This window comes from Pieris napi, chromosome 19 (assembly GCF_905475465.1).
Source record: "Pieris napi chromosome 19, ilPieNapi1.2, whole genome shotgun sequence".
NCBI lineage: Eukaryota > Metazoa > Arthropoda > Insecta > Lepidoptera > Pieridae > Pieris > Pieris napi.
Genome location: NC_062252.1, coordinates 9,805,821 through 9,820,940, shown reverse-complemented (window position 1 = coordinate 9,820,940; position 15,120 = coordinate 9,805,821). Strand labels below are relative to the sequence as shown.

Here is a 15,120-nt window from a genome sequence, read left to right as displayed (position 1 = left end):
CCGGTACAGTAATTTGATTTAGTTCAGAACACGCACTCACAAATTGTATTAATTCACAAAGGTTCGGTTTGAATGTTAGCGATAAAATTTATTGAACAAAACGAAATTCGGCTTCATTTGTCATATTATAGGACAAAATCTTAATAGAATATAGTAAAAGGAACAATTTTTTTTTTTTATTTGTATTATTTCTGTAAACGTTATTATTTTATAGATTTTTTAAGCTATTGCATAGATTTTCGACCGAATCAAGAAATTCCGTAACGAAAATAAACCTAACACACGATGACGGTGCGGCCAATACGCGTTAGAGCGGGACAGAACGCATACTGCGTCTCACATCGGTTTAGCGTGATCGGATAGGCGTGTTAGTCTGAGTCTGGTAGAGTGCCACACGTATTTTTTTATATGTCCCGGTAGACTGCGACAGCGACCCCGGAGCCTCTATAACGCGGCTTTGTAGGAACTACTCGATGTGGTTTTAGTGGGTATTGCTCACCCAGTCTCTGAATAGCAGAGATTTTGGCGTGGGTCGAGTCCCAAATACCGCTGCAACTTTTGAGGGCATGCGCTTATGCATTTTTTTTATATAATTGGTGGCAAACGAATTTGCGGGACACCCAAAAAGGGCAGTCATCGCAGCCCAGAGACACCCATTTTTAGTGGATGCGTTGCCGGCCTTTGAGGGAGGAGTATACTCGATTTATTGCATTTTTCACCTAGGATGTAAAAAAATAATAATATTATTTTTGTATACAATAGAGGGCAAACGGGCAGGAGTTAAGTGATACCGCCGCCCATAGACACTAACATTGCCAGAGGGCTCTCAGTGCGTTGCCATTTAAGAATTGGTACACTTCTTTCTTGAAGGTGTCGAAATCATTAGTAGGCAGCTGGTTCGACATAGTGGTGGTGCGCGGCCAAAAACGGCCTTAAAAAAACGCTCAGTTGTGGAACAACGGACGTCGAGATGGTACTGGTGACATTTCGTATCGTATTGTATTCGTATTTGTCACGGCCTTTCCCGATTCCATGATTTAAGTCAGCTAAAATATCTATTCCTACAACGAATTGTATCTTATTTTGGCCATACAATGCGCAGAGGCGAGAACTTGGAGAAACTGATCGTGGTTGGTAGCACAGAAGGCAAAAGACCACGTGGTTCTTCACCTACCAGATGGATCGATCAAGTGAAAGACTCGTCGCCCTCAAAACTGTACACTGTTATTAGAGGCGCTAAACAGAAACCGGTGGAAATATATAGTCAGATCCAGATGCTTCCTTGATGACCACGACGCTCAGAGATGAGCTGCCGATTAAAAAGTGAGAGAGAAACCATCTAAAAATACCTATATAGATTTTTTGAAGAACAATTTGAGTTAAATCTACCTCAAGTGCCATCCGAAATAACTGTTGTTTTCCAAGGATCAAATCCAGGTCCAAAAGCTTTGCATAAACATGAGAACCAACTTAGCGGAGGGGATGAAATATTCTTTATTTTAGTTTAAATTTTAGGTGTTTAAAAAGACGCTGAGTAAAGCATTTAAGAAAAGATAGCGGGGTGGGTATTAATCAGAATGCGAGGGTACGTCAAAAGAAAACCAAATAAAACGGCAAGCGACAAAGTTTCATGACTGTGTCTTGGACAGAGAAATAGGTGGAGCTTCAAACTTTAATTTTAACTTAACAAAAGAGACGAAGAATTTGTTCTTGAATTGATTTTTTATTTAAATCATTACGCGTTTGTAGTTTTGGCCTAGTGATTTCAGCGTGCGACTCTCATACCTGAGGTCGTAGGTTCGAACCCGGACAATGCATAAATAGACTTTCTGGTATCTAATTCGTATCTCAAGTCACACGTATCTTGAACGCAGTCAAATATGCCAAACTTTTAACAGACATAATTAATTGACAGCTCTTGAAACTAGATTTAAGTTTGATGGACGATTTATAATACGGGCCAGAGTCTATATTCGCATACCTACTTGCCTATTAAAAAAATTAATCACAAACAGACACTGAAATCTTAGACCCGGACCTAAAAGGTTGTAGCGCCACTGGTTGTTGTTGTTTAATTTTCTTACTCAATATTTACATTTAGAAAGACTTAGAAACTTACTTATTTATTATAAATAAATCTTAAAAACGACTCCATTCCCTTCCCTGTCCGCCCATGAGTGCCTCTGTACAAACATTGATTTATCTTGATACAGGGATTTACTTCGCTCTCTCCGCGACTTCCAATTTCCCAAACTGTACTTTTTATGTCTCATACAATTTTCTTTTATGTCTTCCTATTGCCTTCAAAAGATATTACATAAAAGAACGATCATAACGTACAGAGCTATATGTTTTGATATGTATTTTATTAATGTATATGTGTGTTAAATTCGTTAATATTTTGGAGAAATAATATCTCTAAATTTGTGAAATGTTAAATATTATTTATACAAATAATTATTGGAACGAAGTTCATATGAACAACAAACAAATCATAGACCGGAAGGTGTTACTAGTACTAAATAATTTAGTCCAAATATCTATAGAATTTATTGAATGTATACTAACCTTTTTACTGAATAAAATATTATACACAACCAGCGACCTCGGTTATTTGAAATTCGAATACATAATTTGAATTTAGAACATGAAAATGGAATTTCATCTATTGGCTATTTTGTATTCAAAACATTCGCTGACAGGGGAAGTGGCAAATCATGGAGTGGCTGAAAATCAGTCGAAGAGACCCCGCGTTACCGGAAATCGTGTTCGGAATACAAATGTATAGTAACACTGAATAATGGCGGACGGTAAATTGATTTTTTATAGTAACAAATCGTATTTCTTTTTTATTACCGGCCTGCTTCGGCACGGCTGGACATTTTGGACATAAATATTTGAAATTTTAAAACTATTTAGTAGTTTTTGAGTTTACTCGTTTCAAACATACAAAAATACTACTTTTCTTTACAATACCTATTAGTTTAGATATATAATAATAAAAAATAGCGCTAAGTGTTCTATAGATTTTTTATAGAACAGGGGCAAACGGGCAGGAGGCTCACCTGATCTTAAGTGATACCGCCGCCCATGGACACTGTCAATGCCAAAAGGCTCGCCAGTGCGTTGCTGTGGTTTTAAATTTTAGCCTTTTAAGATTTAAGTCTTAAATTATATAGTTATTATTACTAAAGTAGTAAAAAAAATTGTTATAAGTGCAAACAATTATATTAAAATCGATCCCGCAACAAACCTAAATAATTTGTGGTAATTTAAGAAACACGGCGAATGTCTACGCCGTAGACGCCTTGCAGGAATTATTAATTATTTTATTTTACATTTTTGATATAGATTATTTTATATTAAAATATGTAATATAAAATAATAAATAAATTGAATAAAATTTACTGGAATTATTTATAACGCTATAAGTTTTAATGAGGCAATAATTGCATTAATACTGAATCTCTTATTTCTTTAATAATTAAAATAAAATAAATCAGTGGCGTTACAACCTTTTTAGGTCTGGGCCTCAGATTTCTGTATCTGTTTCATGATCATTTGTCAATCTAAAACGAAGTTAGATGAGCCTCCTGTGCCTGACACATGCCGTCGACTTTTGGGCAAGCCGGTTTCCTCACGATGTTTTTCTTCACCGTTCGTTCGTGATTGTTAATTATGCACATATAGAAAGTCCATTGATGTTCAACCGGGTAACGAACCTAAGACCTCAAGGATGAGAGTCGCACGCTAAAGCCACTAGGCCAACACTGCTCTCTATAGTTAAAATATTATAATTAATTGAAAACACCTATGTTACACTGATTTAAACTTTTATTGAATTTTACTGATCAATTAAATTTCCCGACTACAAATTAATTTTGTAGTCGAGTTATGTTACAATAATCATAAGAGATAATTTAATTACCCACTGTGAAGGTAAGATTTGAGTCGTACCGCTAAGTATAAGTCCCATAAATCAAAAATGTATTACATTACTTGTATGATATTACTCTTATGGTACCTTCCACGAATAAATATAATAGTTATCTAAAAAGCTTGGAAATTCCAATAGGTACTAATTGGTATTCAATAATTACAGAAATAAATTTCTATTGAATATTAAAACAAAATAAACACAGACTAGAAAACTTAAACTAACAAAAGAGGTTTTATAGCATTGTTTTTATTAGTTATCTATGAGCGAAATAAGACCACTAAAGTATAAAATAAAGATATCATTACAGATATTTACCAGCTATTCTGCTGTCCGGATGTTCTGTTTGCGTAAGTTGTAGAGGTGCTTGTGCCACTTCCATTTTTATTATTCACACAATTCAGATTATTATAATTATAGCAACCACATTTATTTATGTACAAATATTAATTAATTAATATGTAGCTACAGAATTTAAGAATTACTTGTTAATATAGATTCAACTGGTCATTGACAATTTTCTACGCGGGTTGACGTTTCGCTGTGACAGCGATTCGCGCGCGCACCGCGGCGTTCTCAGCACTTTTGACGTACCGCACACGACGTCTCTGCGTTAAGGCGTGGCCGCTCCGCCCCGTTGCTTTTCCTCTCTGATGGGGATACAAGAATTAGGGTTGCTGATATGGTTATTTCACGCCCGTATTTTACGTTTTTATAAAGCTTACTTGTGTTAAACTTATACCTAAGAATTAAAAATGTTCTGTCAAACATTAATTAAAACATACCTAAATTAAATAATTTTAAAGGAGTACCTATTACGTTTTGTTTACGCTAGTAACACCCATTTAAAAAAATCCTTTTACAATATTGGAACGCGTTTGATAGATTTAATTTAACGTTTTAATTAGCTAATAAATACTTAACTTACTTTTCTATTTCTGTATAATTAAAAAAATAAGACATATCAAGATATTTATGCTAATTAAATACCATATCGGCAGTCCTGAAAAAATTCTTTTAAATATGAAAATTCACAAGACTACTGAATTAACTATACTAACCAGTGAGTTAATGCAACTGGCAACCCTATTTGAGGGGGTTTGGGTCAGCTGTTAAGCGCCCGTTTTAAGCTTTAATTTGTGGCATTACGCTGTTGCGTCGCGCCATTTAGAATAATGACGCCGATTTTATTGAAATTGTTTTCCAATTGCTGCGATGCGCCGTGTAATTTAATCAGAGAATGTTTAATTATCAGTTAAATATATTATTTTTACTTTAATTAAGATATTTTATTTATTATAAGTCCACCATACTACCAACATAACCGATACTACCAACATAGACAAAGGACTTAAGTCAATAAAGCCAGATCTTGTTCTTGGTAATAATTAAAGAATATTGGTAAGTAGTTTTGAAGGCCATAGTCTTCATTGTTCACTTAACTTAGATTTGACATTGTCAGTTGTATAAATAAAATTAAAAAGTATACATAGACTTGTTTAATTTTTTTTATTCAAGAAGTATTTAGATAATATTTGGCAACTTTCGTGCTAAGCAACAATACAAACAGCCATAAACAATGCAGATTTATAATTTCCTGCCATAGGCTAGGTATTTTAAATTTTGATGTTTGCTATCTGTGATCCAATGAGAATAGAATATTAGGGAAGGGCGTGGCGTTGCCGCGAAAAATGACATCAGAGAGGAAAAGTCAATAGATTTCCCGCGCTCTCTTCACCAATCAGAATATTTGGCGGGATGTTATTGTCTATGTATAGAGTTATGTACGCAATGTACTTAATGTAAACGGTGTAGATGTTATCTGATATCTCTTGGAAGTTATTTTTTATTGCATTAATATGTGAATGTTTGTTATCAGTTTTATAAATTTGTTTGTGATGCTTCTTGTCGACAGCATAATTTCAAATTAAAATTTAAATAACTAAAGTATTTCACTAATTCAAGAAACGAATTCTTATGTCAACCAAGGCAACGTAAAAAGTATGGTGAGTACAATAAATTATATATGTTCACGTAAAATTGTAAAAACCGTTAGATTGTAATCTATCGGTTATCGGTATTCGGTAGATTGTACTACACTAACTTAGTTATCATTCAAACTTCTTTGATCAATTACAGATTAATTTAACTTCCCAACAATTTCATATAACTACCGAATAATAATACGTTAAATTGCAAGCAGTATGTTGAGTTGACAATCTTTCGACAGTTTACAATCTCGCGAGATAGATTACAATCTAACGGTTTTTACAATTTTACGGTGACATATACAAGTAGGAGACAATTAAATAGTTAAATGTACAGGAATATAAGTTTCTTCTAACAATGTCCTATCGCGGCTGGAGATTTTTAATATTTGGAAATAAATACGGCTTGTGTTAGTCTGAGAGTTTTTGTATGTGGAACTAGCTAGTAGCTACCCATTGAAGTATTTCCGAAACAATTCGACTTGGGGTCCTTCAAGAAAAGAGCGTATTAATTCCTAAAAGACCAGCAACGCACTCGCGAGCCCTCTGGCATTAATTGTGTTTAAGAAAAAATGGATAGCGTAATCGTAATAGATAGGATCGATTCAGTAGTTTTTAAGTTTTTCCTTCACATACAATTATTTCTTTATATATTTCCAAGCAACGATGTCATACGACATATTACAAAACTTATGGTAGATACGGAAAATTATTAACGTTCTGAATGTACATTTAAAAATTATAAAAATTTTTTGTGTGTTAAATACAACTGAAAAAAAAGTTAGCCTAACCTATGGTGTAATACCATAGTCCATAGGTTTACTTTGCTATCAGCAAGAAGGTCAGTCTGTGTCAATATTTAGTAGGTAATAGAGAATTGAAAGAGGAACACAATTTGGCATTACCTGTGATAGGTATCGTAATTTTCATTAAATAATAGACTATCTTGTATTACTTTGTTTATATTCATAACCTGTATTAGATAGCACAGACAACAGATGAAATCCGCCCAAGACTGCATCAATTGAGAGGATTCAATATAAATCCCTCAAAGGAACCCCAAAAACTACCCACAAGTCAATCACCAAAACCCCCTCCACCCACGACCTTTCCCCCCAATTTACCCCCGAATTACCGTTCACCCCTTAACCGCGGTCTTCAGTGACAGTTCAATAAGGCACAGCGACCAATCGCGGCAAACATCGCCCGGTATAAGCCAATAGGATTAACGCAGCGTCCGTCTCTGTCTGACATCAATAGTTGTGAATCATTCTATCTCACTCGCACTCACGGTTGGGAAATTCTTGACTCGAACGCGATTGATTTCTTTATTCGAATTCTTTGTTTTGAAATTTCGTGTGGATTTTAGTTATTCTGTGGTTTGTTAATTATTAATATTCAGAATTTGGATTCGAAATTTAAAATTTAAGAAACAATGGATACAAATGGCGCATTTTTTTAAATTGTATCAATTCAAAGGAACACAAAATAGATAAAAAGGATTTCTTAATAATTAAACGTTAACTGTTATTTCATAGGTATTAGTAGTACCTAAGTGTAAAAATAGAACACAGGAACAGTGTCTTCCCCTAATAGAGACTGTATGTAGTGTTATTGGACACTATCTTATGTTAAAATTTTTATTTATTTTTTACTAAAGGATATTTAATATCCTTTAGTAAATTATATTTAAATAAAAAAGTTTATTAATAATAAGAACAATCAAATATATTGTCTATTTTTTAACCTACATAGTAATAGTAATAATTAAAAATTAATAAATGGCTTTGTACCTTAACGCTAGCAGCCTATCCTCGCTGTATTGCGATACTTATTCGTTGAGCGAGGAAAGCACCAGCTCTGATGTCACCGGTACAATCTACCAGGCGCCAACTTAAATCTTTAATCAGCGCCTGTGCACTTGAACCCCACGACCCAAGAGTCTCTACTCCAAAGGGAACAAAATCGAAGTTTCTGGAAAGACTTATGTTTGAGCCGTTTATTATTTTCCGGCTGCCCCAGAATTAAATAATTAATTGGATTTAAATTACTTATTAGTCTTAAGATAGGCTAGATAATGTTTCATGGTGTCAGTAAAGACATGTACCTATTAAAAAAACATGTGTGTGTACTTATGTACACGCGTTAGAAGTTATACTTTTTTGGCGTAACAAGATAAAAATCTTTTTACACGCTTTATATTAGCTTCACCTGTATGTATGTATGTATGTAACCGACTCCTTCGGACTCGATTTTGACCCACTTTTAACGGACAGATTTAATTCAAACTTTGCGCACCTGTCAAAGATGACAATGCAATAATCACATTTTTGACACATCAAACTAAAAAGTGAAAAATAATTCCTAATTTAGGCTGAAAATGGTAATGAACAAAAAATACTGATATTATTGTGAAAAAGCGTGAAAGTTGATGTGCTTTAAAAGCGTGTTTTTTAGTTTTTTTTTAAACTATTATTTATTAAAAACTTTATTCTGTTTGAAGAACAAACTACACTAACAATAGAAAAAAGGTATTAAATACATTGAAAGTTTAATTATAACGCATTAGTTTAATAAAGTTTATTTAAATATCACAAAAAAAATATTTCTACATAATTAAAGAAATGGACATATTTTATTTTAAAATGTTGACTATGCTAACTTCAGGGTGTCGGTTTTTTGTGACGAGTGCGAGCGTATCGTAAAAATTTACTCTCATAATTTTTCGTAACGCGCCAAAAAAAGTTTCACTTCAAAAAGATAACTCAATATGCATACGAAGCTAGGGACTTGGTCAATCGTACCAGATACACGTATAAAGGCAGAAATTCGTTACAATACCTCTGCACTGATACAATTGCATCACAAACAATCACAAAGGGCCGTTTGTAATTAATGCAAATCGACGGAATGTGTTTATACAGTGGATAAAGTAGTTCAGTGGTTTAGTGGTTGAGCAAAGTGGTTTAACAACTTATAAAATCATGAATTATAGGTTTTTTGTCTAACTTTTTAGAGCAGTTAGCCTAGTGGCGTCAGCGTGCGACTCTCATCCCTGAGGACGTAGGTTCGATACCCAGTTGTGCAACAATGGACTTTCTATGTGCGCATTTAACATTTGCTCGAACGATGAAGGGAAACAACGTGCAGAAACCGGCTTGCCTTAGACCCAAAAAGTCGATGCCGTGTGTCAGACATAGGAGGCTGATCATCTTCTTGCCTATTAGATTGAAAATTGATCATGAAACATTTATAGAAATCTGAGCCCCAGATCTAAAAAGGTCCGCGCCGCTTATTTGTTTTATTTTGTACCTTTTTAGTAGCTAGGTACATACCAATATGGAACATTTTGCTATGCGAACATAGAGACTGTTAGCTTTTCCGGAATAAAAACCTAAATAGGTACTAAATAAAATTAGATTTTTTATATAATCCAATTTTTCTCTCCATAAAAACCTTCAGAGTAGAGTTCAAGAAATAAATAAAAAAATACTCGCATTGATCTAGCCGGCTTTGAGTTTTACGCTTAGCAACAAATTTTGAGATTCATTTTTTTGTATAGATTAAAAATAAAACATTAAAACTACGTAAAACCCTATTAATGAATCTTTATAAAGTTACAACTATTGCAATAAAAAAGCCCTATTATGAACTTATTGATTTAAAAACTCTTTTATTCCTTTTATTTAAATCGTGGTTTAAATAAACATAAAATCTTAATTATTGACGTGTACAACTGTCTACAACCTTAAAAGGTTTTATTATATCATTTTTGTATTTGAAAGTAAACAGCTATAACCAACAAATTTAAGAATATTTTTTTAAATCTTATTTTCACTAATTTGTTATTAATAATGGGTATTTCACTTAATATGAATCATTTAAGTAACAAAATCGAGCGGGAGATATTAATTGTAATAAAAGACAACAGAAAATTCGTTCCGCCATTGTGATATTTCCACAGACAACAGATATTACAAATGTCAACAACGGGAGCGCCCTATCAACTGTTTTTGACATCTCGGCGGGGCGTCTTTACGTCTATTATACAATTTGCAAACATTCAATGTTAATAGAATAATAACTGTTATTGCCAATTACAAGACTGCATTCATTCTACGTGGATGGGTTTTATTAAAATACAGATTAAGTCTGCAACTACATTCCCGTGAGGCATGGGGTAGACGTTTTGATATTTTATCATTAATTATTATGCCATGAAAAACATTGTGTTGTCTCACAACGGTTCACCTGTAAAAAAGTTATGAGATCCATGTAATCTCTACTGTCTATCTGTTTTAAATTATCACGTAATTAGCTAACCTAACAACATTTAAAAGTGATCAATTTAAAGAAAAAAACTTTTTTACCGGATTAAAGTTATGTACCTATTATAAATTTACAATTATAATAGGTACATAACTTTAAACATAATTTTAAATTTAACCGACGTTTCGCGTGCTTTACAGCGTGCGTGGTCACGGTGACTGAAGAGTTGAAGACAAAAGGTGTTGGATGTCAAAAAGTATCACAGCTGTAGAAAAAGTTGCATTATCTGTATTTATTTCCCCGGAGTTGGTATCGACTAAAAGATGGAGGGTTTTGGCAGAAATGGCTCACGGTGTCCTTTTTAAAAAGTTTGGTTCCCTGTGGCAGTGTACCTTTAACGCTGGCAGCATTTCCTCGTTGTACCTATTGCGATACTTATTAGTTGAGCCAGGAAAGTGCGCTATCTACTAGGCGCCAATTTAAATCTTCCTATTTTCCAAGGGATCAACGACATATTTATTCATATTTTATGTTTTAAATACATTGTCTTGGCCATCGCATGAAAACACAAGTACTTAATAAGTTATATTAAATTAGTCAATCTATGTTCTTCCTTGATTTATACACTAAATACTAACTTAAAGCATCTATGTCTGCTAGAAGTGCCTTTAGAGATCGGTCAGTCGGTGAGTGACAAAGTAATTTGACGCGTTATAATTCTTAAACTATTTGTTCAATTGAAAAAAAAAGAAAATATAACTTGTTTATACAATGCCTGCTTGGTAATTGAAAATTCAGGCTTCTAGTTTTATCCACAAAGAAGTTATAGGGGATCGTACTGAACTGCTTCGAGAAAAGGATGGTACGGCCGTACCGCTTTTTTGCTCGACTTACGACTAGGCGGGCGCACTGCTGTGCCTCCAGAGACAGCTTTCTTTGTGTACAAAAGAATATAATTTTCAAACGCTTAGTAATTTTAGCATAAAATGTGTATTCGTTGACTGGTTACAGCATTTATCTTTAGTAGAAAATCTACTAAATTATTTGGAATGAATAAAATATTGTAAATTTATATTAACTTACCTTATACATTAATTTAATGTTTAATAATTAAATTACAATTGTAATTAATTCTTTAGATTTGCTACACAGTATATGTAACTAAGAGGGCCTAAAATATAATACTCTTTTGCATAAAAAACATTCACCTATGGAAATTTACGTCGCAAGGTCAATTTCAGTTACTCAAACTCAAACTCAAACTTTATTGCATTCCTTATGTACATAATTAATCAAAATAATGAATAAGGACCTTGGCTAGGCACAGCAATGTTTTAAAAGGGCATGCTTTATTATATTTCATTATATTCTTATACATTCCTATTCTTATAAGATACATTATTTATTTGGTATATTTACTTTGGTTTTACGTTGCGAAAAGGTACTTAACATTATTTATAAACTTAACTTTTATAAAGAAATTAAAATCTATCAGTCAGATACTCTGTAACAGTGTAATAACATTTCTTATATAATAATTCCTTTAGAAATTTGGTAAACCTCAGGTTATTTGTTTCATTCTTCAAATTTTCTGGTAATTTGTTATATATTTTTATGGAGGAGGTCAATGGTCCTGATTGATGTAACTTTAGTCTGGATGTAGGTGGAATCAGTTGGTTTTTACGAGAAGGTCTTAATGAGTAAAGGGTTTTTGTATCTTCCCTTTTTTTATACATATTAGGATGTTTGCGAATAAATTTACATGTTTCAAGTATATATATGCCAGGTAGAGTAAGAATATTGTTCCGAATGAAGTGGGGCTTGCATGAGTCAGTATTTCCTATATTAACTAAAATTCTCAGAAGTTTTTTTTGGCTTGTAAATACGGCAGTGGCATCTACACTGCTACCCCATAAGATAACACCATAGCTTAACCAGGAGTAAGCATATGAGTAGTAGGTGACTAGAGCTGTTTTCATATCTGTGGATTTTTTAATTTCGCGAAGTGCGTATGCGAATCGAGACAGTTTTAATTTAACCTTATTTACATGAGACTTCCAGTCTATATGGGAGTCTATGTCTAAACCTAATAGTGTGAACTTTTGAACCTTTTCTATGTTATAACCATTATATGTTAATTTTATGTCAATTTGAGTTTTTTGATAGGGATGGAATGTCATAAGTTTAGTTTTTTCGTAGTTTATTTCCAGATTATGTAGTCTTAGCCAGCTATCCGCTTTATCTATAGTCATTTGTAGTTTTGTGTTAATTTCTAATTTATTTTCGCCTGATATCAATATCGAAATGTCATCAGCAAACAAAATACATGGCTCATGCATCACTTTAGGAAGGTCATTTATGTAGATCAAAAATAGAAGGCATCCTATCACGCTTCCTTGAGGAATTGAAGCTTTCAGCCTTCTATTTTCAGATCTAATGTGTTGAATTTCGCAAGATTTGTGATCGAAATGTTCTATTTCAACTTGCTGTTGTCTATTGAATAAATATGATTTGAACCACTCATGAGTGTCACCGCGAATTCCAATATTGTATAGTTTATCTAATAGTATGTCAAATTGAACTTTGTCATATGCTTTCGTCATGTCGAGTAATAATCCTATTGCGTATTGTTTGTCATTAATAATGTCAAGTGCTCCTTGAATATATTTAAAGACGGACAATGTGGTTGATCTATGTCTTCGAAAGCCGTTTTGGGACTCATCGAATAGTTTAAATTTTTCACAAAACTGATAGATGCGATCGCACATAACTTTTTCAAATATCTTCGAAGCTGTTGGTAAAAGGGCAATTGGGCGGTAATTATTGGGATTTGTTTTTAAATTCTTTTTATGAATGGGCTTAACTATAGAAATTTTCAATAAGTCTGGGAAAATGCTTTCACTAAATGATTGATCTATTAACATACATAGAGGCATGGTCAGCAGTTCTGCACATTCTCTGAAGAGAGTTGGGGGAAGTTCGTCAATTCCATGACTATGTTTGTTTTTGAGGTTTTTTAATATATTAAATATTTCTAGGGGTTGCACAGGTCTGAGAAAAAAAGTATGCTCTGCTTGATATGAAGAATGGCGAGCGTGCGATAGTGACGGTGAAGAAGTTACAGTCTCTCCGATAGTTGCGAAAAAGTTATTGAAGGCGTTAGCTACTTGTTTTGGTTCTGTATATTTTACGTTGTTAATCTGTAGTTCTACGTTATGTTTTTCCTTAAATGGTTTTTTATTCGTCCGCTCATTTATTACATTCCACATTGTTTTTATGACATTATTAGACTTTTTCATTTTTTTTATGTAATTAAGTTTTTTGGAATTATTTACAATAGTTTTAAGTAGCTTTTCATACTTTTTATAGTATTCTGATAGTATTTTGTTATTATTTTTTAATATAAATGTTTTTAATAATCTTTTATTTTTAGATGACCTTTTTATACCTTTAGTTAGCCAGTATTTTTTTGGTGTAGTTTTGAGGTTTATTTTTGTTTTGGGTATACATTTATTTAAAGTATTTGTCATCATGTTATGAAATGCATTATAGTTTTCATTTATATTATTATTTTCTTTAATTACATCACACCAATTTATTTCAGCAAGTTGTGACTTAAAAAGGTTTATATTTTTATCATTATATAATCTTTTAGTTATAAACCATTTATTATTCTTTGAGAGCTTTGGTATTTTAATATTTAAGACTGTAGATAGATGATTTGTAAATCCGAAGTCCTTTACTGATATGTGTAAGTTTTTGTCAATGAAATTTGTAAATATTAGATCTAGACATGTTGATGAAGTTTGTGTAAAGTGTGTTGCTTCCTTAATGTGTTGGGTTAATCTGTTTTCTAGCATAAGTTCTAAAAATTGTGTAGTTTTTGGTGTATTTTCGAGCATGTTTATATTAAAGTCTCCTCCTATTACTACTTTGGACTTAGAATAATGTTTATTAATATATTTTAAGATTAAATTTATAATATCATAAAATATGTTCTCACTCCTTCCATTCCAGTATACAGTTACCAGTAAAATGTCTTCTTTAATCAGGTAAGTGGCGCATGCTTCAAGGACATATTCCGTTGATAGGTTACTTATATCTCGTATTTCAGTACATTCGATGTGCTCTTGCAGAAGTATACAGACGCCGCCTCCAATCCTTTTCTCGCGACAGAAGGATGCTGCAGTTTTGTACCCTGTAAATTTTATTAAATCTAATTTGGCTTGAGAAAGCCAAGATTCTGAAATACATATTGCTTGAAATGTTGGGTCTTGATCGATGAAGGCTTCTAATGTACTTTGTTTATTGTAAAGACTCTGGAAATTTTGGTAGAGGATTTTTAGAACTATATCTGGTTTTGCGAAAGGAATTGTTGTTAGAGTGTTGTTGGTAGGCGTCATAATTAGGCAAGGCTGATTGACCAGGTTGGTCAGTACTGTATCTTTCAGTCTCGTTGTAGTGAGTCATCTGTTCTTCGGATGAATTGTTAGCGTTGTCGAGTTTTATTTTTATTAATTTTCTCTCAATATAAAGTTGGTTATTTTTAATAATAGCATGTTGTCCATTTTTTCGTGCCTTAATCATTTGTTCCCTCATAATTTTCCTTTCTCGTCTTGCGTTCTTATCCAAAAATGCAATGACAGATAATCCAGTTCCCTTGAAGTAATTAGTGTTTTCTAGTATAAATTTTACCGTTCGTTTGCTTATGAGTTCAATAATTAGGGGACGATTGTAATCATAAGTATATTTTCCTACTCTACGTGTTTCCTCAATGTATCCTGTTAAATCAATATTAAGAATATCTCGAAAAATATCTATTACTCTATTATGTGTATCGTCTTCGTGCTCTTTGTAGTATTCATGCAAGCCATATAGAACTATCGTCCTATTGTTATTTTTTTCCGGGTTATCTGTAGTTGATGT

At 32.9% G+C, this 15,120-nt stretch overlaps 1 protein-coding gene across 2 annotated transcripts in view; it reads right to left on the bottom strand.

Moving 5' to 3' along the window:
- The window catches only part of LOC125059328 (photoreceptor-specific nuclear receptor-like), a 39,895-nt gene extending 35,386 nt beyond the window's left edge, over window positions 1-4,509 (bottom strand). For both annotated transcript variants that reach the window (XM_047663703.1, XM_047663705.1), the window contains exon 1: window positions 4,256-4,509. In XM_047663703.1, coding sequence (XP_047519659.1) covers window positions 4,256-4,319 — 64 coding nt within the window. In that variant the 5' untranslated portion in view covers window positions 4,320-4,509. The remainder of the gene's footprint in view (window positions 1-4,255) is intronic.
- Window positions 4,510-15,120: the final 10,611 nt, after the last annotated feature.